The sequence below is a fragment of the Crocodylus siamensis genome, chromosome 6, assembly GCF_052110815.1.
Source record: "Crocodylus siamensis isolate JL-2025a chromosome 6, ASM5211081v1, whole genome shotgun sequence".
Taxonomy (NCBI): domain Eukaryota; kingdom Metazoa; phylum Chordata; order Crocodylia; family Crocodylidae; genus Crocodylus; species Crocodylus siamensis.
The window spans coordinates 54176193-54199157 of NC_143400.1; the positions used below are offsets into that span (position 1 = coordinate 54176193).

The window sequence follows — 22965 nt, forward strand, 5'->3', positions numbered from 1 at the left end:
AGGATTTGATTAAAACAATTTTCTGGTTGATACTCGCATCATGCATCTGATGAAATGACCTTTAACTTTTCAACTGTCTTGCTTTAATCTGGTGCACAAGTTCTTCACTGTTGTCACAAGCCCTTTTCAAAGATCTCCTATTTATTTAATCAGATTATGTATAGCTAAGGTATCTGGATTCACTTTACTGAACTGCATTAGGTTTGTCCCAATAACAAACATCAACTGTGAAACAAAATCCAATTTTGTAATTATCTTCAGCAAATTGAAGACTGACTTGAATTGAAGATGATCTCCTGAGTAGGAGGCTGGACTAGATGACCTTATGAAGTCCTTTCCAGCTCTACTTTCCTATGATCATATGATCTCAGAACCAGTACTCCATCCTCATCTTTGGGTTCATCATCATTTTTAAGGGACCACTACTTAAAGACTTCTCAAGTCTTCTCAAGCACTGGTGAGAATCAAAGTCAGAACAGAATTAACAGGCAAAATCTGGGAAAGGACGAGTGTTGGTTTTCAGTGGAGCATAGAGGAAAAAGGCTAGCTGGGGAAAGGACTAAATAGTGATTTCCCCAAGCATTCCCAATGAACCTTGAGAGGAAGGGAAGAAGTGGGATGGGGCAGTGGTTGGAGGTGCAAGCAAAATCAACCATGAGTGTTTTCAGGGAAGCTCATACTGTGATGGGGCTAAACCAGAAGGGAAAGAAAGGCTGCAGAAACAGATGAGAGTGGATACAATGAGGATGAGGAAATGGGATGAAGCTGCTGGGGCACCTGAAGGGATTATAGAAGAGTAGGCAAGAAACCTTAGTTTTGCTGATGGGGTGTAGGAGTAGATGTTTAAAATGGGCAAGGGTTAGGAAAGAAAGAGATGGGATAAGAGATCCTAATGGATCCTGTCTGGCTTGCTTCTTGAGCTTAAAAGTCACCTTTTGTTCTTTAACATACCCTACCAGAAACGCCCCTGAAGCATCTGTGATACTACACTTATTTCATGGTCTCCAGATTTTCATGGCGCTTGATCTTCTTAAGGCACTCAGAATTCAGGTCAAGGGAAATTCGAAGAGATCTGCTTTCTGTAACGACCATGGATAGACTCTGGAACCAAATGACTGCTGAACCTGTTGAAGGCTTGGATGAAGCTAAGATACACAACTATAGAGGGCCTAGTTGCAGTTCCCAGATCCTGGGACTGGTTTCACCCTATTCCTAACCTAGGTATAGAGCTGAGCAGCTTAGTAGTACAACTTGCATAGGGCAAAGATTTTGGCATAAAGGGTCCCACTGGAAAGAGACAAGACATGATAGTGACTTTATTTCTCTGTTGACGTGTTCCTCTTCTATCCTAAAAGGAAGTGCTTGTTCTCTGTATTTTCTTTCTCTCCCAGTATTTCCTTACTGCACATCTGCCGTGTTTTGCTATCGTCTCTTGCAGACTGTTAGCTCCATGGGGCAGGAGCAGCCTGGGACAACAGGGTCCTAGGTATTACAATGCAAACGCAACTAATATTAATAGTAATGGTTTAAATCTGCCTTAATACTTTACGCTGGGCCAATCCCATTATTTAGCATCTACATATAATCCTTAGGGATTACAGAGTTGCCAAGAGCTGCAGTAACCACTCTCATGTTGAGGACACATACTTCTATGTATCCTTTACAAACCAAGTAAACAGTTCTGCTTCAGATACTACATTGCCTGGGAGAAAAAGGAGCACAGATGACGACCAGATGGTTTCATGCAAATCCAGGAATACGAAGTAATGCAAAATGGAATCGCATCGAAGAGCTGGTGAGCACACTTCCTCCAGCATTGGGAAGAGCGTGTGGTTTTGCTAGTTTTGCCACTTTGTTTCTAACTGGTAAAAAGATTCTGTTTGTTCCTTCTGGATGAAGACTTGGTTGCTGCAGTGCCAGGCATGTGTCATCTCCAGACTATACTACTGCAGTTCTCTCCACCTCAGACTAAAAAGGAAACCAATGAAATTACAGCTACAGAGGAAAACAGCCACGTCTCCTAAGGAGGAGAGCCAAAAAGCAGCCTGCTCTGGCTCTGAACGTACTACTTCTTCCAGCTGAAGCTTCTAATATGGAGATACAAAGCCCCCAGGGGGACTGCTCTATGTGACTCCATAGATCGTCTTTCTTCAAGAGAGGCTGCAGGCATGAGGAGCACCATGCTTCCCAGGGCCCAAGCCAATGCAACAGTAGGCTCTGGATGCCAGATGCAACCAAGAGAAAAAGGATAAGATCTCACAAAGCAAGCTCTTGAAATCATAGTTCTACAATTATGCTTCAGCTAAGTAATTCACCTTCTTAAACCAGCACTTAAAATGCTCTTGAGTGTCTCTAGTGTGATGCCCAAGTTGTGAAAGCAGTTCTGCCAACACTGCTCAGAAGGAGATCTGGTTACTTACCAGAAGCTGATGCTTGAAATTTCCTACCTGCCTTCTCTGTTTCTGGGAGTCTTTAACTGGGAAAGAATTGAGTGGTGTAGGAGAAGTGACTCACTGTGTGCCATAGGGCATGACCATTTGGATCCTTTCTGAAGACTATCTGTGGTCTCAAAGGACAATGTTTTCTCAGTGGCTTTGCACAAGGCTGATGCACATTTCAGACATGGCTCAATATGGGGGCTAGCTTCTACTAAGTGAGGTGTTAATAAGTAGCTTCCTATTAACTTCTTGCCTCCAGTTTTGCAGTAACTGTTTTTAGATGCTTTTAGAATGACAAATCTCAGTGTGTGGTCCCAAGGACAGGTGAATATATATATGTATAGGAAAGTTTAGAATGAAAAACGAAGTTGTAAGGATATATTATACAAATCTTCTCCTTATAAAATCTTCATGCTTAGTTCATGAAGCATGTACTTGTATACTTATGTTAACTAATAAGCCATAAGAATCTAATGGAAGAAAATGAACTTTTAAGGGATTTATAAACACGTGCTAAAAAAGACTAGCCCCTACACCCCATAATATAAAACCATACATACCCTCTACCCTTTTTTTGTGAAGTGGAGGTCGGCCTTTCTTATTCCTCACTGAGGAGGCTTTGCTGCTGCTACTTCCGCTGTTCACAGACATCCTGTCATCTTCCCCACCAGTAACCAGTGAATTTCTATAGGAAATTAGTGGGAGCCATACATCTTCCCTCCTTTCCATCATCTGTTCGGTCAAGAACTTCTCCAAGTAGGAGTGACTGTGAAAATAAAAGGTAGTGAATAGAGAAGCTTGTTTCTGTGCTTTTTCTCCTCTGATCAACCTGTACAAGGTCCTCCTGTGTCCATCAACTTTTTTTAAGTTACCATAAAAGAAAATATTAGATTTTCCATTGAATACCTGCATAAAGAATAACTTGCAAAAATGAACTACTGTTAATTCTTAAAGCAGAATGGCATTACAGCACTCATCCTGCCAATACAGCACTACCATGATTAGCTTTTAAGCATGCAAGTAGAGGCCCGCTGACTTCAGTGGAACTATGCATATATAGAGGGTTAAAGGCATGCAGATAGCTAAAGTATCAGTACTGCAAACCCCTTGAGGCAGACATCTTAAATGCTCGCTAAAATGATGAATGACACAGTTTAGCAAAGCCTGTAAACAGGGAAATGAGGGTATCACTTACACAGTCTTTTTGTCCTGCCGCAGGAGTTTAGAAGAAAATTCACTAAGGACCTCAAGGAAAGCAAGATTAGGAGGCGGATATTCTTGTCCTTTCTGATTCTGGTACTTGAAGGCAAATTCTATACCATCCCTGGGGTAAAGACACATGAAATGTTATTAGGTCTCTGAGAAACTGAGAAAAACTTATGGCAATTTCATTCATGGCCTCTTACGGATAGCCACATGATTCAGCTGCATTGGACCCTTTTGGTTCGTAACACAGACTGCAGCCATGTGAGCTAATGGTGGAACCGACAGCAGTAGTAGGTTGCAGTAGTTTATGTCAGCAGGCACTAAAAGGGAAAGAAAGCTTTACTAGTAGGCTTCAGGGATATCTTCTGATAGCAAAGGAGTGGTGAGACTCGTGGGTCTGTGGCTGCATTTTAGGCTCTGGACAGGTATGTCCTCTAGTGGGTGATGACCCTATCCCATTTCTTTCCTGACTTGACCCCTTCTCCATTGCTTCCTCCAATCTGTCCATGTCCTAGTTCTGTTTTTTATTTACCACTGGCTCCTTACCCTAGTCCGAGTCTCCTTTTCCAGCAAATCCTAGTCTCATCTCTTCAGATGCCAAGTACTGGTATCTCCTTGCCCAGCCAGCCTTAGTTCATGATCGCCTGGCTCCTCATTCAATGTGCTTCTCAACCACCAGTCTGGTATCCCATCAACCTTTCAGACTCCCCAGCCCTACTGGCTCCCAGAGGAAGACTTTGCATAGAGCTGCCAAATCACTTGCCCAAATAATCCCAGTGTTCCTCAAAACTCTTCACAGTTTCCCTCTCCCTGGCTCTAATCCCAGTTTCTGCCCCTTGTCTTGCTAGGCTCTTTGTCCCAGCTTATTCCCTCTCTCCAGTGCTGTTAGTTTAAGTCTTTCTTCCAAAACATAACTCAGGGAACGTCTTACAGCAAGCTGTCTGGGCCCAGCAGTGTGGTTACTGGAGAAAACAGGAGAGAGTCTCCTTGCTCTCAGTTCAGGCACCTGAATTCAGACTTGGCATGTTTTGCAGCCTTGCCGCCAAGCTGCTGCCAGTGCGATTGCGACCTGCATGCTGCTGATTCCCCTGCCATCAGCCCATCATTGTGGGCTATGTAATCCAAGTGGGATTACGTACCTTTGGGTGGGAGAAACTTCTGGTTTATATGCATATATAAACTTATAGTATTTACCACCACTCACTTGTGTAGCGTGGCCACGGCTTCTCTTGTCTTGATTTGATCCAAGCCAAAGGTGAGGGCAAACCTGCGGGCCAGTTCTTTAATCCCGCTGACATGGGCTGATGTCCTGTCCAAATTGGGACCTTGTTCCTGAACAAGCTCATTAAACAGCTGGAGAAAGAATTGAACTGTTAAAACGTATAAGATAGGAAGCATGTTTTTACAGGAGTTTTTCTTTACCCAAAGCTGATTTTAGCTGGTGTACGGCCTTGTCCAGAGTCAACTAAAGTCAGAGGGATTTTGGAGGAGACCCTACGTTAAATGGGTTTTGGATCAGACCCTATATTAGCAGTCCCTGAAGTATGAAACGCAGTGAAAAGCTTGTGCTCTCAGCACAACTTCGAATTCATGCACACTTCTGTATTAAGTGGTTTAAAATGAGCAGTATGAATGGCAGAGGATCTATATTTCAAGAAATCACCATCAAATGGAAACGTTTTTCATGACGCTCTGCAGAAGAAGACTATAAAATCCCAGCTAATAACATCTGCAATAACATAAACATTGACAGAACAGTTAATACAGATGAGGACAGGGCAGTCACAGGGGGTTATCTGAATTACTTGGCAAGTGTCACCAATTCAAACAAAATGTGTTTTAATATAGCAAAATGCACATGGAACAAGGAATGCAAGCTGTAGCTACAGAATGCAGGACTTTAATCTGGAAAACTGACTCCAAATGACTTATGGCTTAGAGGACAAGCAAGTCAACTTGTAATGCTACAGCAAGAAGGGTTAATGTAATCTTTTTAAAGACAGAAGTAATGAATAGGAATAGGCAAGTGATTTTACATGTGAAATGGCATTACAGGGACCAACATCAAAATGCTGTGTTCAGTTCAGGTGCTTACATTTTGAAATGATGGTGGAAACCTGGAGGAGGAGGAAGAGCCATAAAAATGATCTGAGGCTGCAAAAAATGTCTTAAAGGGAGCCTTAAGTAGCTCAATCTCTTTATTAAAAAAAAGGTGTTGAACAGTGACTTGATTACAATTTACAGGGAAAAATTCCAGATGCTAAAGGGCTCTTTAATTTAGTGGAGAAAGGCAAAGCAAAATCGAATGGCTCCAAGGTGAAGCTGACAAATAAAAAAATGAGGCATGCATTTTTAACAATGAGGATTAATTAAGCACTGGAACAAACTACCAAGAGCGCTGGTGGATTTTCCATCTGTTGAAGTCTTTAAAACAATACTTTTCTGTCTTTCTTGAAGATGGGATTTACTTGTATATTTATATTTTTGGGCAACTGGGTGAAATATGATGACCTAGGATATAGGGGGTCACACCAGATGACCTAGGGCATTCCCTTGGAGATGCATGACCCAGCTCTTTCACCTTTAAGGGGTGGCAAGAAGGAATTAAGAAAAAGAGGCTGACTCAGTGTGCACTCTGCCTGCACTAGTGGCTTAAGCTGCTTTCTAAGTCCTTGCCTCCCTGTCTGAGGGTAAATAGTTGCCCAGTGTTTCCTGCCCCCACGGTGAGTGAAAATCCTTAGGGGCTATTTGAGTTTTCTGGAAGAGAATCAAAGATCACTGACTAGTCCTGGTGAGTGTCTGTATGTCTTTTCACCCCTTTCCCCTCTCCTGACTTCAGGAAAAAGAGCAAAAAACCTCTTGTTATCTCAGCTGGTTTTCTTAGCTTAACATGGAGGAAAGAAAGGACTTGTGTGTCACCGTTCCTCCTTTTTACACATATGAAGAAGAAGATGGTGGCCTTCACAATGAGGTTGTATATGACAAGAGGTAGAAACATAGGAATTCTCATTGCAGGGATGTGTGAATTCCCATGCTGGCTGGACATGCAGGAGAGGTTGTATCTCCTAAGTAGTACCTGGGAGGAAGTGTGCCCCAGTTAAAGAGGATTAACTATGCAAAATGCAAATACAGAGAAGAATCCAAAGGGGACTGACAAACAAATATGTGGAGAGTGATGTACTACAAGGAGACATTTAAACGGTGGAGGAAAAGGCTGTGAAAAAGGGCAGAGAATTTGACAGTAGTGAAAGCAAGGCAACAAACAACCAAAGCTGTTTAATATAGACGTCACTCTGAGATATTCTCTCAGCAAGCATACGGCAAGTCTGCATATACTTTCTCAGGACACGTTCATCTCTGTTTTTGTGAATACGGTAATAATGCCATATGATGAATAATGCCATAACCCAAGCAGTCACTTCCTTCTTCCTTATGTGCAACACTGAGTTAATTGCTACCGTGAATTCTCAAAAGTCAACTGTCCTTTCCCTGCCGACACCTGCTAACACAGTGAGACAACAGGAAAATCCTGCTACTTTGACACAGGACACATAAAAATTAAGACTAGGATAAGGTAAGACTAAGAAGAGGCAGAGAACAGTTGACAAAAGGCAGATATTGAAACAGAACCACAAAAAAAGTAATTAGTACTTTCTTCGCTGCTTGTTAGTACAGAATATGGCTAAAGTCATCTATGACCCAGATAAAAAAAAAGTATATTATATCCCAGGTGCTAGCAAAAGATGTGATGAGAATGGCTGGGCATATCGTGAATAAAAGCAGGACTGTTTATTCTAGTCCAGATGCAACTAAGGTAACATGAATGACACAGGAAAGAGCGAAATGCCCCACAGTGCAGAAGACAGCATTTGCTATCACACCGCTTCTCTCAGGACAGAGGTAGAAATAATTTTCCTCCCAAATAGATTGGCACAGGGGTTAATGTAAAGGACAGCAAAAAAATGTTTGAGAGAAACGATAAGATAGATACTGGAAGCAAACTCTATGGTAATCTAATGAGCTGGAGAAAAGATCTTTGCATTCCAGGAGCACTGGAATCGCTTCCAGGAGAAGAGGAGACTCTTGCATGTACATAATTTCCAGATAAGCAAGTGAGCTGTATCAGACGTAAGATGCTACGTTACGGTAAGTATAACTTAGGGGATCATAGGACAGGAAGAGAATTTGCGACACTGCATCCAGTCCTTTAAAAGCAACTATTTGTTCAAAGGGGTACAAGAAATCATCCACTCCAACTCCTCTGACACACCACAACCACAGGCCTTCTGTTAAAAGACCCTAAAATAGGCCACAAGTAAACAGCAGGGAAGACAAAGGTGCCATCAATGCCTTGTCACTGTGATGAGGAGCATCTATTAGGCTAATAGATACTGTGATGACCCTATCAAAAAGACCGTTGTTCTGTGCTAGAGGAAGACAAATACCCTCATTCTTTGCCAATCTGACACTGCAGAAAAATCCTTTCTTGACTCCAAGTCTAGGGATTGGTTTGATCCTGATCACATGAGGAAGCCCTTCCAGTGAGGCACTGAAGAGGTTTGTAAGGTCTGGTAGGAACACCAGCACACTGCACTCAAACTCTCACTTCTAGTCGTAGCCAACATCAGACTCCCACCCCTACACACACCCAGAAGTCGAATAAAGAATTAAATAGGGGAAAAAAATCATCTTGGCTCTTGGAGGGACTGGCAGAAGCCTTGACACACAGGATTACCACTGTTTCTTTTCAGATCCATCATGAGAATACTAAATACTTGAATCCACACATCAAATGCATTGATACGTACTCCCAGAACTCCCCTACTCTATTATACTATCCTTTCCACAACCCCACTGACTCCTATCTTGAAGTAATTCAGGTTCCTTGCCTCCCCTACTTTGCTTGGAAAACCATTCCAAAACTTCACTTCTCTAATCATTAGAAACTTAATTTTGAAACTGAATTTGCTTGTGACTAACAGAGACCCTGGGGCTCCTTTTTCCTTTAAGAAAAAAGGAGCCCAGCCAGGGAGGCTAGGCAGGGTGCAGCAGCAGCCAGTTGCCAGGGCAACAGGGCAAAGCAGGCACCTGCAGGCAGCCTGGAAGTGGGCAGAAACCTGGGAGCATTTAAGCTGGAGGCTTCGGCTGGCAAGTCAGTCTAGCCCTGCCAACTGCAGGGTTTACAGCTCCTGCCCAGGAGAGCTACCCAGGGACGCCAAACTGACTGCCTTGCTGCCTGTAGGGATGCTGAGGCCTGGGGTGCTCATAAGGAGGTCTGCCAGCACAAGGGGTGAGGGAAGGTTTGCAGAGGGCTGCTTGTGTTGCAGCGCAGGGGCTCAGTGTTTATGTTACAGCTTATACTAGTGATTTGGGTTGGGACAGGAAGGGGCAGTATATGGAGATCCCATTAGTGCCTGAGGGGCATATAACTGTTTTGAGCCCTGCCAGGGCCAGGGTCGAGGCCTAAATGACTACTGAGCCTGAAGCAGGCATAGTACAAGGCCACAGAGCGAGGCAGAGGCCAGGCGCTCGAGAGGGGCACAGCCAGGCAGGGGCCTGGTACCTGAAAAGGCGAAATGAGAGCTAGTGCCTCAAAGCTATGCCTGATACAGTGAGCCCAGGCTAGAAGGCCTAGGTAGAATAAAGGGGAGGAGGCTGAAGTGCCAACAGGTGAACATCATTACTGTAACACCCATGAGGCTTGGGGTGTCGGGGAGGACTAGAGCCGCACGATTAGCCCTTAAGGTTACAGGTGCCCTACAGGGCACAGTCAATGAGAGAAGCCTGGCGAGGGACCTGGCTGCAGTAGAGGCCAGTGGGGTCCAGTTAAACTGGGGGCATGTGAAGGCCCATGGGCAGCCTCCCTATTTATTATATTTCCATCCAGGTGTGGTGGGCGAGAAGGGAAGGCATCCTAGGTGTGGAGCAGAACATGGCTGCAGTCACCACGGGGCATCTCGGCTGCTCCTGGGACCGCAACGCAGTACAGTGATGATTTGTCAGGCATTTGATCCTATGCCAATACTGGTTTCTAACTTCAGTATTACTTCTTCCTCTCCAATAACGTATTTATAGAAAATAATCCTATTCCCTTCCAACTTTCAGTCTGATAAGCTAAATAGCCAAGCTCTTTTAATAGCATTTTATAAGTTTAATATCCTCTTATGAGTTCTGCCTTCCCTTGACCATCCTAATAGTGCTTCTTTGTGTCTGTTCTAGTTTAAATTAATCTGTTTTTAATGTAGGCAGGACAGGGTGGAACCTTAGAGACTAACTGATTAAGAGCAGCATAAGCTTTCATCGGCAACAGCCTACTTCATCAGATGCTTGGATGCGCAGAAAGTACAGGTTATAAACAGAAGAGAATTTAAATGCAAACAGGGAAGAGGGCACTGCTGAGAGGTGAAGGTGAGTTGAAGAGATCAATAGGGATGAAAAGTCAATTAACCCACCGAGGGAAGTAGGGATTATAAAAGCTAGCCCAGGTAACGGGATAAGAACCCACATCACACCACATATATCCCTATAACAACAAAGCACAGTCTAGATCATAGATTATTTTTTGTTCCATAGTTTCATGTTAAAGCTGGTTTTTAAAATTTTGTTATTTAAGAACAACTACTCTGATGTCAGTGATGAAACATCCAGGGTCATTAAAGTGTTCTCCCATGGGCTTGTATTTCTGGAATTGCTTCCTCCATTCGTCTGGAGGCTACTGCTGCCAGTAATCAGCCAGTACATCCACATCCTTTTTGTTGTTTCCCCCCAGTCTATTAGCTCAGTCTTATGGGAAGAGTTCTTGGTATTAATCCCTCTTGTACATCCCACAGTTTAATTCATACTAGGTCTACTGCTCTACTCCACAAGGTAATTCTGCCTATGTAATAATCCAATCCTCCTCTGTATTGGCAAGACCTGCCAGGTTTATCTTGCCCATGAGTTTTCTGAGTGCACATCTAGAACTTGCACCATCGCTAAGGGAAAATTTAAACAGGATGAGAGAGGGCTGAAAATGGAATTTTTTTCACATTTGAAATGTTTAGCTCCAATCTATACAGCTTGTTTACATCTAATAACATGCCAGATATTTTAAATGCCTAGGAGAGATAACCGCAATTTACTCGGCATTGCCTAGGTATTTCCTTTAACAATCGACACAAATGTTTAAAAAAACAAAGTGATTTAGAATTTGGTGATAAAGAAGCAGGCATAAAACACATACAAATGATACACTGAATGAGAAATGCAGTAAATACAGCGTATGATGCTGTAGGAGGAGAATTTCTGAACAAATCAAAGCCGAGCCTGAAACCAAAGGATACTGTAATTGGCTGCAATCTTAAGTAGCATTTTATATGTTGGAGCATAAAATCTTTGCAGAGCTCAATATCGGTATTATGTTATTACATCACAGAGAACACATCTTGAAATTTCATGAACATACTGCGGATAATATAGAAGAAGTAAAACATTCTTATTTGCTTTTTATCAGCGCGAGGATCTGCTTTGAAATAATAAAAATAACAAGAGAGGTTGGCTCTTGTGGCTGGGAACTACTTGAACTCAGCTTACTAAAATGTATGTTCTTGTGGAAGAACTGTACAGAAATATCAGATTTTCCAAAAGCAAACTTGGTTAAAGGTAAGTAAGAACATCTATGGTTTGATATTACTCCCCCTGACTTTTCTGTGCGTTGCCATAGACATTTTGCAATAATGTGAAAGGAAGTCAAGAAAATAAGTCATGAAAATCTTAAGAATGAATATCATGGCACAGTATAAAAGAGTGCATCTGCAAAAGAATACAGCATATGCTAAAACCAGAAGGTTCAATAGAAGGTGCAAAAGTCAGACTTCCGAGTGTTTAATTCTAGAATGGACTATTATGATCATGTAGTCTGACCTCCTCTAGTTACAGCTTCAAGCCGTGTAATACATGGCTGGGCTATCTTTAGAAAGATATAATATACTAATTCAATGATATTAGTGATAGAGAGTCCACCACATTCCTTGATCAATTCTTCCAGTGATTGAAAACAACTTGATAAAAATGTTTTCACTTCCAGTCTTAATTGGTCTAAATTCAACTTCCTGCCACTGGATCATATGCTTTTGCTTAGTAAAGAGTACAATGCAACTGTTATACTTGCTCAATTCTCTAGCAATACAAGTGTAGCAAAACTGCTCCAATTTTAACTCTGCTTTATTCTGGGTTAAAAGGTTGGGCAATTTAGCTAACAAGCATTACTATGGAAACATGAAGATGTAATGGTTAGCTAGTGCCCCCTCTTCGTTTACGTTAGCTAAAAAGTATCTTTGTCCACACTCTTAAGAGTCATGATACATAACCAATTGGGCATGAGCTCCCAGAGCAATGAGATAGCTAAAAGGCAAAATCCAATGCTAGGATGCATCCCTATGGTAATATCAAGGAGTAGGGAGGTGGTATTACTTCTCTTTACAACACTGATGAGAACATGACCAGAATACTATCCAGTTCTGGTTCCCAAACTTAAAAAAGATACTAATTTAGTAATAAAAAACTACTAAAATTAGAAAGGATTTACAGAAGAGCCAGTAAAGTGACTTAAAAGCTGCAAACACGCTTTGCAATAGTGCAAGAGCAAAAATGTGATAAGCAGAAACTTAAAGTTCACTGCTAAGTAAATATTTAGGAAAACCATGGAGCAGATGCAGCAGATGTGAAAACCATCCCAAATTCTCTAGCTTAAAGTGAGTTAGTAGTTGGACAAAGCCTAAAAACTACTGTTCATACGTTTCCTTGGACTGGACTTTTATTGGGAGTAGAGGGTACTGGAGAAAGACTTTTGCAGGAGTTTTTGGAATGAGAATATAATCATCACACAAATTCCTTACCTGTTGCAAACTGAGAATTAGTGTCTTTGCACACTGGATTTTATCGATTTGCCTCGTTTTACTCAATGTTTCCTTAATGATATCTCCATAGTCATTGTAATACTAAGAGAAAAGAGAAGAAAACCACACTTTTAAAGATAGAATTTCATTTCCTTTGCATAACTAATGATTTTCCTAATAGAAATGTTCATTTGTAATTCTTATTTTTGAGAAGGCATATTCTTATTTTTGAGAAGGTTCAAACAAGTCATATCTGCAAACCATGCTTTCTCCACATGACAGGTGTCAAAGTCCCAGTACCTAAAGGGTACCTAGCTGGAAACTGTCTATTCAGTAATTAAATCCACAACTGCCTTTAACAGTTACTAGCTTTTAAAACTAACAGAATGAAATGGTATACCCAAATTATTTCCCATTATGAAAATAATGTAGTTTTGGTGAAGGTGACTAGTGAGTCTATTTCCTGTAATGTTTTCAATTTAGCAATGTTCTTTTCTGAAAGACCCCACCTTTTTCTTAGAAAACTAAAAATACCATTGATCCCATTAAAACATGATGCTACTAACAGTTCAAAATTGATTACAGACATGGAAAAATGAAACAGCAGTATCTATAAAACAGTAGAGTTTATTTCCTATTGTAAATAATGGAAGGAACAGATGTCAAGAGCCCTTTAACTATAGATAAGTGCCAACAAATAGTTGATGGGAGGTCTGCACTATTCTTCTCTGATTATTACCAATCATTTATTTACAGTAGCATCCACTGTATGTGGCAGGTGCTTTCCAAACAGTCAGACTATGGATAAGTGCACAAATTAGAGAGAATTTGAAGGGAAGAGGTCTTACTGTGCACAGCAATTTTTACTGATGGGTAAATGACCTTGGTTAAACTTTCACTTACTGTGGAGTAAGAATAAGCCCAGGAAGTTCCTGCAGAGCAGCAGATGGGCAGTAAATCCCCATTCCCTGTTAGTTTAATGCATTAGGGCAGCTCTTAACCCAAGAAAGAGCTACCCACAATCTGAGAACTGACAGTAGGAGGAAAACTAGACAAAATATATAGTTGAAATGAATCATCTTGGTTCACTAAAAACAGATTCATGGGAATTGGTCTTTACCAGGGACCTATATATGGACAGCCCAGGGGCCTTGTGGATTAGTTTTGAGATGTCTTATTATGCACAGAAGGGCCAGGTGGAAAAAGGAACAGAGGTGGCTACAGAAAAACCTTAGGTAGACAGGCCTGGGAAGGCTGGCAGTCAATGGACTCAATATAACACTTGAGAAGGGATGATATAGAAGGAAGGGCAGATTCCACCAGAGCTTTATCTAGGTGGTACCTACAAATTGTATTTGATGCAACAGAAAATGGGAAACCTAGGTTGTCAGAAAAGCTTCCAGATAGTGGCAAACGCGGTCGGATAGGCCCACTAATATATCATATTGGCATATGGTAGGGACAATGTTTCACCAGGGATTATGGAGCCAGAGCTAGCAAACTGTTGAGCAGCCAGTGAAGATTAGTGTAAAGGATCACCAAAGAATCATGTAACTATTTCAAAACACATTCCACTTACAATGAAGGGTAAGTCCAGACCAGCCTACAAAATCAATCATCTGACCATAGTAAGTCAGTACCTTTTCTACTCACATCTTCATCCCTTTTTGCTGCTTCTAGAATTTGCCCAAAAAAGCAAAACAAACACAAGTACAGTAAGCCATCATGTGTTCTGGGCTTCACAGAGTGACTTGATTTTTTTCTTTTCTTTTATTTCTGTGCACTAGAGTGCAAAGAATTCAGGGCAGGAGCTGTCTTCGCACTGTGGTGCGTTCAGTGTTGATCATATTGTAAACAGTTAAAAATGATGATAAGAACATCATGCAATTGAGGGATGATGAAGGTAATTTTATAGCAACTTCTGCAGAGACAGAGACCAATACTTCAGAGTTAGATGTAACAGCTCTTCCCTAGTGCAGGTCCTAAACAGGGTTTCAAAGGGACAACCTCTTCCTTAAACCTAAGCATGTGCATAATGCAGGCTACTGCAGGGCCAGTGCTTTCCATTGCCTGCAATATACTATTGTTCTTATTAAAGGCCACCACGCTCAAGCCCAGAGACTGATGCATCTCAGCATTGGGGGTAGTTAAAAGGGGAAAACTGCAGTGGTAAGTTAAAATCAGATCAGAAAAAGTGCTCATGAAGGTGCAACAAGAAACTTCTGGTCTAGTGGACAGAAGAGACGGATGACCTAATGTTTCAAGTCTTTTCCAGCCACAATTTCTTTGCTCATTTAGGAGGAGTATAAAAAACCCACAGAACCATACCTTCATATAGTGCTTGAAGATATCTGCTGCTGCATGCATGTCCACAATATCATATATAATAAGCTTGCTAAATGCTGCCAGAAGGTTCCTTCTCTTATGCAAAGCCTCTATTTTGTTAGCTTCATCTTCTTCATCTCCCTCTAAATACAGTAAACAAAATGGTTAATAAATATCTATGGTTTTCTAAAGCACCATAAAACGTGATCATGTTTGTTGAATAAATTATATTATTAAAAAAATGAAAAACTCTCCAAAAAACTCTCAAGGGTAGCTTTAGGCAACACTAAAGTTGAAGAGGGTAAGACTCTAAAGCCCTGTCTATATGGAGACACCCAGGAAAATTAGAAAGAATCAAGTTACAATGTCCTTTGGTCATTTTAGGACAGAAACATCCATATGGGCCTTTAAAGAGTTAACTTTAGAAAGAGGAGTGCAGCTACAAGACAGTGGTTGCTATAAGCTGCAGGGGATATACTAGGTTTTGCTTCTTAAGGGCACATGTACTGAATGCTAATTGGTGGCCAACAGAGAAAGGGAAGACTTCCTCGACAGTAGTAAAGAATTCTTGCTACAGATACAGCAAGGAGAAAAAGTGAGGCTGAAGAATAAGTAAGGGAATTGGCAGTTTTTGACAACCAGGAAGAAGTGAACTGTAAGACACTGAACTCAGAGATGAGCAACCAGCTTCCAGGTTCTTCTCAGAGCTACTGTAGGAGTATTTCAGCTGGAACATGCAACACTAACACTGACTGGAAGTTAGAAAACCTATAAACTAAAAATGGAAGGTCCATGCCCAAGAAAAGGAGGAGGATGGGGGGGTCACAGACTCCTTCATAGGGGGAGGGAGAAACCAATCTGGTGGTCTGACTCTGGGTGACAGTGCCTATCTGGAGCTTGAATTCAGAACATGGTAGACAGGTTGCTGAGACTCGTCATCAGACTCATTTAATTATGGTCAAAAAAAATGGGCAGCTTGTTTCTGAGGCTGCCGGATGGGAACCTGACCAGATGAAAGAAGATAACAAACATCTAAGCAGAGGGATCATTAGGGGTTAGAGTTAGGGGCACTAATACCGCTCTCATCTACCCTCTTTGTGAAGATCAAGGCACAGACACCAATGTGCGTCCTGAACCCAAATGCATAGTTATGAAGATGACTACTACAAGACGGGCTTGGGCATCTCTGACAACGGAAAAATATTCTATGATAGAAGACTGCTGGGCAGGAGTGGGATCCATGAGATGAAGTTTATGAACAGCACCTCTAGACTGTGACCAGCAAACCTGGTGAGGAGGGCTTTAATGTAGGTTTCATGAGGGATGGTGACAAAAATGGACAGGATACATTATAAAAGTAAGAATGAAGGACGGGGAACTGGAGGATGAATTCTGGAGAAGGGGCTAGAAATTCCAATAAGGCTCAAGACAATGCAGAGCAAAAAATATAGGCTACCTACACCATTTATTTTCAATGCCTACATACCAATTTGAGGAGTGTGGGGGAGCAAGAAAGACGAACTGCAAATCACAGTGTGGAAGGGAAGCTATACTCTAACTGGCATTACAGTGCTGTGGGAAGGCCCCATTCCTTCTGTTTTATTGCCCACAGGGTCATTCTATTTTGCTATAGTTGAGAAACAGAATTTAAATGATGTATAACTCCTATAGACTGCAGTTACGCAGCTGCAGATGTGCCATATAGACACAAAGTGAAACAGAATTTAGCTCAAAATGTCCAGCAAGTTCCCAATGTACAAGAACACCTTTCTGGTCCAGAAAGTTGAAGAATCGACCAGGGGATTATTTTTGAATGGTTTCTAATCAATAGGTAAGAACTGGTTAAAAAACAGTGACTGCATAATGGGTGGAGATGGTCGTGAACTGAGAAAGTTCGTAATTCTAAAAACAGCAAAATACACAAAAAGAAAGTCAAATCGGTAGGTTTTAAGGTTCCACTTCTTAAGAAATATTTGTTTGTTACAGACAAACCATGTCAAGACAAACTACTTTCTTTCTTTGACAGGATAACTGAAGACAAAGGGAATACAGCAGTTATATATCTTGATATCAGTAGGAGTTTTGACATGGTGCATATCACATAGATTCATAGACATTAGGGCTGGAAGGGATCTTGGAAGATCATTGAGTCCAGCCCCCTGCCCCAGGGGCAGGAAGTCAGCAGGGGTCATAGGATCCCAGCAAGATAAACATCCAAAAGTCTCTTGAAGACATTGTATGCTGGAGAAATATGGACTAGAAAAAAATAAAATACAGTGAATACACAGTTGCTAGAAAGATGACAAGCAATGAGTTGTAACTAATGGAACAATATGAAACTGGGAGAAAATATTGAACTGGTCCCTCAGGGATTAGTTCTGGTCTAGTGCTGGTCAACACCTTTATTAAAGACTTAAAGATGTGGAGATATTCAAATTTTCAGACGACAACAAACACTGAAGGACAGAATTAAAATCTCATCAGTCTCGGCACACTGGAGAATGGCACCATGAAATTAAAAATGAAACTCAAGAAGTTCAAATACCATATATACTGGCATAATGTGCACATTTTCTCTAAAATTGGGACATGTCTGAAGTGGAGAAACTGATATTCTGCCCAAAGTAGAAACATCCTACTTTGATTCCTGCTCTACGGTGCATGGCAGTTGGCTTTTATTATTCAGGCAGCTCACGGAGTCAGTTGACTTTACGGCTCACTGTTCTTCACTCCACAGGTATTAATAATCCTCTCTCCTCTTTCAATAGTCTAGATATTCCACTAATCAAGCTAACCTTTCTTCAGGCAGTTTTGCTGTCTGCCAGCTGCTCCTGGTCTCTCTTCTATTTCACAGCCCTGGGGACTCTCGTTTTTTTCAAAACCATAGAGCCAACCATGGAGACCAGCCTTCAGTAACAGCCGGGGTTTCAGCTTTTAGTTAAGCAGGAAAGGGAGGGCAGGTCAGCTGACGATTAGGCTGTCCCTGCTCCATGCAGCCCCAACTCTGGAAAAATGTTTGTTTTTCATTCTGTTTTTCAAAAACAAAGTGCATATTTTTTCTGTAGCATGTTGTAGGCAAGAAAATATAGTATTAGGAACTTCACAAAGGCAAGAAAAAGCAAATACTTTAGCATAAAGTGGAAAATAGTTGGTCAATAGCCCTGCTGGGAAGGAATCAAGGGCTACAAGTAAATCACAAACAAGATACAAGTCAGCAGTGTGATATTGTTGCAAAACAGGTTAATACAATCTTGGGTTGTATTACCAGCACCATCACACCCAAGATACATGATGCTATCCTAACAGGGGATATGGACTCAAGGCATAAAAGGAAAAGCTGAAGGGGCTGGCAGCTGGATGAAAAGAAGATTAAAGGGTGACACCAAAATAGCTGTCCAGTGTTTGACAGAGTGCCATGAAGAGGGTAATGAACAACCATTCTCCCTAGCTACTGAGAATAGGACAAGGGTCTAAAATACAGGTATACAGATTTGGGTTAAACCATAAGGGGAAAGACTTTCTAGTGTCAGAGCAGTTGGGTAGGGAATGTCATGGGACACTGTTAAAAAGAAGCTGGATAGGTAAATGACACAGATTGTTTAGGTATAATACACCTGTTTCTATGCGGCAAATTTGAGTAGCTGTCCCTTGAGGTCCCTTCTAGCCATACAATTTACAGAATTAATTCATTTGCCTTAATTTTCCTGAGATTCCCATTCTAGACAAGACCTAAGTGAGCTTTTGGTTCAACTATCTTGATTAAATAATAGCCTGTAGGTGGTGCTTTAATATGGTTGGACTTATTTTATCTTTTTACATACGTATGAGCAATATTGTCCTACTGTAGAATTATTTTGCACCATTAACAACAATGTATTTCAAATTTTAGCTGCGACATCCCTAGCGCTCCAAAACAGCAATAAAGAATAGATGTTACATGGCTCTGAGAAACACTGACATAAAAAGCAATATAAATGCTTATACTACAAATGAAAAAAAATATTACTAAAATGGGAAAACAGCAGAATGCGAGATAATGAAACTGGATTCCACAACTTCAGTATAAAAACAAAGTTATATACAGGTTTTGATAATAGTATTCACATTTAGATACGCTGGCAGCACTCTCATAGAAAGAATTCCACTGTATTTAAATAACATAGATGGTATAAAAATGCTGGGGTGATCACTTATTGTATACAGCTCCTACTTTTTGCCTATGTTGCCTCTACGGATTCACAATGTGCAAAGTCACGTGGCCATGAAACATTCTAAAAGCAACTGTGAAGGTGGGGAGATGCACAAATCCCTCTATCCCTAGCTGTTGCGGGCTACTATTTCCTGAGTTCTCTACTTTCAGTGCTAGTTGCAGGTTAGCTCTGAAAAAGAGAGGTCATGAAGGATCAGCGTATTGTAGACTGGAGTTGTGTTACAGAAGTTAACCCCTTGTCTTTGCTGATGCTGCCTTCAGAGTCTCACTCTAGGAAGCTCCCTCAGAACTTCTATGACCTAGGCAGTGGTGGAGGCATGAAACTGATACTTGTGGGACTCAGGAAATGGAGGTGCATACAGAAACCCTATGGATTCTGACAGACAATTTCAGAGACTTGCTGCAGGACCGACCAGAGGCCCTAAGGAGTTGTCTAATGCAGGGATTGGCAACCTATGGCCCACAGACCGGTTCTAGTCTGCAGAGCTATTTGATCTGCCCCGTGGCTTTGGCAGTGGGGGCAGCAGAAACTTGCCCGTGCCACTGTGGAGAAGAGCGTGAGCTGCAGGCAGTCTTCCAATGTTGCTATGGGGAGAAGCAGCAGCAGTAGCTGGATCCTAGCGCTTACATTTTCTCCTGTCTGATTCAAACTGGGTTGCTGTGGTCTGCAGCCTGAAAAGGTTGCCTACCATTGGTCTAATAGGAACATTAACTAGCTTATGACAGGAGTGGAAGAGAAATCTAAGCTATTTAAGGGAGCCTTTGACATGAAATAGATTTTATATTTTTCCAAAGCCCCACAGAGTCTGTTTATTTGTTGAGGACCAAATGCAGATGGTCTTAACAGGCACCTCCATTCAAATGTTGAAAATCAACACTTCTCAACCCTGGCACCACTGTACCTGAATGCCATGAGATCCTTTTAAGGGTGCCATGAAATATTAGCATGTTGGGTGTTCAAACACCCACACATGATTCGCAAGACAAACCTAAACATTTTGTATAAGAATCCATAGCATCAAAACCATTCTGACCTGTTATGGTCTTTCTAAATTTTCAGCAACAGAAAAAAAATATTCTATTTTTCTGTACTAAAAAAGGAGTAAAAGCTAAAAGCATTTTCCAAGGGGTGCCTTGAGTCTAATGAGGGGTGCAGTTTGAGCCTAACAAGATTGCAAACAACTGGTTTAAGTATTAGGTAACTTGCATCAGGAAAGAGATTTGATCTGACAAGCCCAGTAGCTTCACATTTCAATATCATCATTGTGCAAACTTCAGAGTGGATGTGGGTGGGGAAAGTTGCTTAAGAGAGATTAAGGTTTAAGTGTCTATGTTGGTGGTTCTCACACTTTTTAGACTCAAGGCAACCGTCCATAACTTTTGTGAATTTAGTGGCATCCCATTTCAAAAACTTATTTCACTCATTTTTTTTACTACAAAAAAAAAAGAGCTACTTTTCTAATGGGCCTGTAGCTGCATGAACCACTCCTCATCTCCCCACACCATTTTAAAGAGGAGACCTAAATTTGCTTTTCTCCAATCCCCTCCTGACTACAGAGATTTACTATAAAGCCTTTATTTTCCTACAGTCCCATCTTGACTTGACAGATTTATTACAGAGCCTTGCTACTGAACATACAACTTCATGCACCAGATCTTTCAGGATTCTGGGATGAATAATATCTGGTTCCCCAATATTAGCAGAGAAAGCTATTTTAGGGTTTCTCGCATCTCAGATGTGATAATTCCATAATCTCCATAAAGTTACCTTGCCTTTTGCAAGGTTCAATATCATTGTTCTTAAAAATCAAAGTGTTTATTTAATTTTTGGCCTAAACATAGGTTATTGTTAAACGCTATCCTATTTTCGTGGTTTAATAACTCTTTCTTTCCTTGTTCTCTTTTAATTCTACATGGCTAAAGAATGATTTACTACTTCTTTTGATTTCCTTTCCAGAGTACAGGTTGCTTTAATTTAGAACAGGAATAAATTGAGAATGGCCAATCTCACCTCTGAGATGCAATTGCTTTGTATGCTCTCTACTTTTTCCTAATACCCATTAAAAAGGCTGCTTACTGCTCTTCCGAACTTGAGCCGGCATTTGCTCATACAGGTTTCCCTTGCTTTATGCTGTACATGCGTTCCTAGAAAACGGTGCCTAACTTGAATTCGCATAAAGGGAACCCACTTCGCACGTATCCCTATTTGTTATATTGTAAAGACCTTGGCTGTACTGACCCCCCTCCGACCCATTTCTACCACTTTTACAAGACAATTTTGGTACTCAGCAACAGCAGACAGTATACACAAGCACAGGACACCATCATAATGGGGATGGCAACTACAGAAATATGTCAAAGACGAGTGAGGAGCACAGATTTACACAGGAGACTATATTTTGGTGTGTCACTCCCTACAATGTACCACACAAAGCAGCTGACTGCAGGCTTCCACCACACCAATCGCATAAGAGCGAATTTACCTTGCATATAACTAATTTTTGGTATAAAAAGGGTCATCGCATAAAAGTGAATTTATATATACAGAATCTACTTAAAGTGAGGGAAACCTGTACTTAATCACAAATGGTTTAATGCTGTATCCCCAGGGGAAGTGGTTATGGGCAATGTGCAGTGCTTGTTTGGTCTATTATTAACAGTTTGGTTCTTCCCTCTAAAGAGATGGTGACTTTAATAAGAGTCATAATAAAAGATGGTTCAAAGATGTCTCAGACATGCTCCCTAAGAATGAAAGCAGCATTTGCTACCGTCTCTGAAGTCATGTACTTAACTACAAAAAGTGCACTACTGCTGCTACTTCTACTACTAGAGATGCCAGCTTGCTCATTCACATGTTAAAAAATATAGGACATTTGCTCATAAAAGTCTCTGTTAAAACAGAGTTAAGGTTGTTGCTGCATGATAGTGCTGCCTCTTTGTGGTCTCCAAACCCTTAGACTTGCATGTAGAGGTGCACCAATACATTGGTCTGATATTGGATTGGCACAAATATAAAGAAAATTGACTGTATTGGAAATTGGCTTTTTTTGCCTGATTTGGCTGATAATGTGGCTGATAAATGCCCCGTGCAGGCGTACAGCTGCAGTACACCATGCAGGCCGCAAGGAACGTGGCCTGGCAGCTTGGAGAGCCCCAGCCCCAGCCCCGCTCCATCCCTCCCTTGCCCCTTCCCTTCCCTTCCACCACAAAAGACTTACCAGCCAGACACTGCTCTTCAAGCTCCTGGGCTATCAGTATTGGCCCAAAAGATCTCTATCGGTGCACCCCTACTTGCATGTTACAAAACTGAATTAAAGTCACCCCATTTAACCTCAAAGTAATATTAATGGGACAAGAAAAAACAAGGACGCTCCCAAAGGCCTAGAACTGTAGATATGGGGCTACTTCACTCACAAGGCAAACATCCAAACATTGCTTTGTGGAAATGATGGTAGGAACTGGGAACAATCAGACTACAAAACCCCTTCCTAAAAATGGGGTTTATTCTCTATTTCCTGTAGCTCCATGGGAGGATTTCTGTCCATACAGACCAAAGGACCCCTTAAGGCAAACCGTATGATATAAAGGGAAATTGAATAGAGATAGACAGTTGCATAGTTAGAGCTGACATAGTAGAGGAGGCATTTGAAGAGATCTTAAGATTAGTTTCCTAGAATTTAGGCAAATATTTGTCACTCCTAAAGAATGTGGCCTCACTAAGGGAGCAGTTATGTTTGTGTGGCTGTGCTGCATTTGAAGCAGCACTTTTCTATATTGTCTGGTTTATGTGAATTTATAGGGGTGTAGGAAAAGTCTATCACACACATGTTTTTTATGGATATGCTGGGAGCCCTTTGAAGAACTTTTTGAGAAAATACAGAGAGCAGAAGACAATGCGAGGCAGCAACAT

The 22965-nt window shown here is 41.3% G+C and overlaps 1 protein-coding gene across 2 annotated transcripts in view; it reads right to left on the minus strand.

Annotated features, from left to right (window-relative positions):
* Nucleotides 1–22965, minus strand: part of STAG1 (STAG1 cohesin complex component) — a 305757-nt gene that overhangs the window by 8074 nt on the left and 274718 nt on the right. For both annotated transcript variants that reach the window (XM_090051339.1, XM_090051340.1), the window contains 5 exons: nt 14849–14988; nt 12521–12622; nt 4849–4997; nt 3634–3762; nt 2999–3204 (listed from right to left, as the gene is read on the minus strand). In XM_090051339.1, coding sequence (XP_089907465.1) covers nt 2999–3204; nt 3634–3762; nt 4849–4997; nt 12521–12622; nt 14849–14988 — 726 coding nt within the window. The remainder of the gene's footprint in view (nt 1–2998; nt 3205–3633; nt 3763–4848; nt 4998–12520; nt 12623–14848; nt 14989–22965) is intronic.